This window comes from Alosa pseudoharengus, unplaced genomic scaffold, assembly GCF_046254945.1.
Source record: "Alosa pseudoharengus isolate Yale_2024_CS ecotype anadromous, Long Island Sound unplaced genomic scaffold, YU_APseudo_1.1 YU_APseudo_1.1_scf_4, whole genome shotgun sequence".
Taxonomy (NCBI): domain Eukaryota; kingdom Metazoa; phylum Chordata; class Actinopteri; order Clupeiformes; family Clupeidae; genus Alosa; species Alosa pseudoharengus.
The window spans coordinates 6183272-6185771 of record NW_027468774.1 but is presented as its reverse complement, the minus strand read 5'-3'; the positions used below and the strand labels follow the sequence as shown (position 1 = coordinate 6185771).

General features: G+C 44.8%; 1 protein-coding gene across 2 annotated transcripts in view; it reads right to left on the bottom strand.

Annotated features, from left to right (window-relative positions):
• LOC143103266 (ubiquitin carboxyl-terminal hydrolase 22) overlaps window positions 1-2500 on the bottom strand; it is a 30457-nt gene that overhangs the window by 13236 nt on the left and 14721 nt on the right. For both annotated transcript variants that reach the window (XM_076267085.1, XM_076267086.1), the window contains one exon: window positions 585-717. In XM_076267085.1, the coding sequence (XP_076123200.1) occupies window positions 585-717 (133 nt within the window). The remainder of the gene's footprint in view (window positions 1-584; window positions 718-2500) is intronic.

Here is a 2500-nt window from a genome sequence, read left to right as displayed (position 1 = left end):
CTGGCAGACACAAACGAGCGCCATGTTGTACTGGGGATCTGTAAGGATCCACTTACACAAGTGGCAGCAGTGGCAGATGCCATCCAGTCTTCATGAAAGCCCTTTTCAACGGAACTATGAGATCGGGGGGAGCTAGTGTTGTACCGTACTAATAGTCAAATGCTATGATGCTAATATCAGAACTAGCAGGTCTCCACAACCCAGTGGGTGCTACTGTGTCATTTGAGAATATAACCCCAGGTTGTGTCAGTGTTGTGGGAGTGTCTTACCCAGGTTGTGTCAGTTGTAAGAGTGTCTTACCCAGGTTGTCAGTTGTGAATGCCATGCCTAGGTTTTGTCAGTTGTAAGTGTCTACCCTAGTTTGTATTGTTTGTTTCTATCAGTTGTGAGGATGTCTTATCTAGGTTGTGTCGTTTGTGTTTAGCAGGGTTGTGAGGATGTCTTAGCTAGGTTGTGTCGTTTGTGTTTAGCAGGGTTGTGAGGATGTCTTAGCTAGGTTGTATCGTTTGTGTTTAACAGGGTTGTGAGAGTGTCTTACCTAGGTTGTGTTGTTTGTTTTTGGCAGGGTTGTGAGGATATCTTACCTAGGTTGTGTCGTTTGTTTTTGGCATGCTCGTGGATGTGTTTCTTGGCGAAGCAACCGAAGAAAACGCAGTAGAGACAGGAATGCAGCCGGTTCAGGTGAGCACCGCACATGTGGCAGATACACGACTTGGCCTGCAGAGGACAGCGACAGGAAGGGGGGGGTTGGGGGGGGGGCAGAGGAAGAGGAGAGAGGTCAGACAATGAGCTGGCTCGCACCTGACAGGTACAGACGGACATCATGGCCATCTCATCTGGGCTGGACATACCTGAGGGGAGGAAGAGAAAGTCTGAACACGTCAAAGGTGAAAAGGACACCTGCTGTGGCCTGTGTGTGTGTCGCTAGTGTACACCTGAGAAGAGACTGGGTGTGCTGGTGGAGCCAGACAGACGCGGAGGGTGTGAAGCACTGGGGCCTGTGAGTGTGGACTCCGCGGAGAGGAACAATACTGGACTCAGTTGAAGAGAGATTGTTAACCTAAAATCATCGGATGCATTCTTTTTAAGGAACAGTGATAGCACAGTGTTTCCTCTATGTTGATTGGGTAGTGGCGGCCCGCCACGGTTTAATTTTCTTCCCCCACGGTATCAGAAATGGGGCAGACGCACAATAGTCGCAGTTGCCTTTTAAATGATGCCTGCCGACATTATGCACCCCCGTTGGCGGCCGCTAACATTGCAATTTAACAACAAGCAGAACTATTCAGAGGTTTGGGGCTGTCCAGTTTACCTCCACATAGTGTGTGGATGTGCTTATTGTCCAAACGTTTGCTTTCTTCTGAGTCACTATTAAACACCTCCACCAAAAACGTCACCGCGGTGGGTCCGTTTTAATAAGACAACGTTCAACTTGTCAGTTCTGACAGCTCACGTCCTGATATCAAACATCTGGAAACATTAAAACGATAAGTGAGTCACTAATATAATACAAATTGGAAATAGTGTATAGATGTAGTAATAGATGTAATGATGTTAAAGTAAATAGTTGTGTTGTATGACACGGAAAAGTTTTTTTTAATGATTTGGGCTACACAGTCGCACAAAGGCCGCACGACCTAAACGTTTGTTACCCTTGTTGCTAAATGTGAAAATAAATTAGCAAAAAGAAGTGCAACCATTTTTTTAATTTTCTAACGAATTAGGCTACAGAATGCTTAGCCTAGGCCAGGGGTCGGCAAACTGCGGCCCGCGGGCCGGATCCGGCCCGCCGAGCATTTCATTTGGTTATCGCTATTTTTTTCCTGCGATAGAGACGACGTTGGTTAGCCTTACTGCAAACTGCTTTTCATTCTCCTTAGAGAACGTTTGCAATGTCAATGTCAAAACATCATGTTAAATAGAGATAACATCATGTTAAACTAAGTTAACTCTTAGTTATCTCCTTTGCAGCAGATCTAATGTGAACGTTATGCGATCCATTTAATTGGGAACGTGTCTGCACTCAGGAGAGGGAGAGAGAGCCGCAGGTTCCAGCTGGCTTGCCATTGTTGATAATTGATATCTCCTTCTTATAAGAAACTTTTAAAAGGAAAATCATGAAGGCAACAGTAGTTCCCACTACTGACCATTTAAAAACTGAGAGGGCCCAGCCATAGGCACAGCACTAGCCATAGCGGTGCAGGCAGAAGATCATTGAGAAATAAACGTGAATTAAAGCGACTGTCTTAAAGCGACAGTGCACAATTTATACATTTGTTAAACTGCATAAAATTAGCAGTATTTTTAAGCAATTCATATTTTAAAAGAAATACTTTTCATACTAAATTATAGGCTATAAAAACAATAGTTTTTTATGTATGTGTCGTGGGGGGGGGGGGGGGGTGCGGCAATTTTCAAAACCCAATGTGGCCCTTGAGCCAAAAAAAGTTGATCTAACAGCATGTATGCTACTCAGCATCAATGGACCACCTCTTTCTGA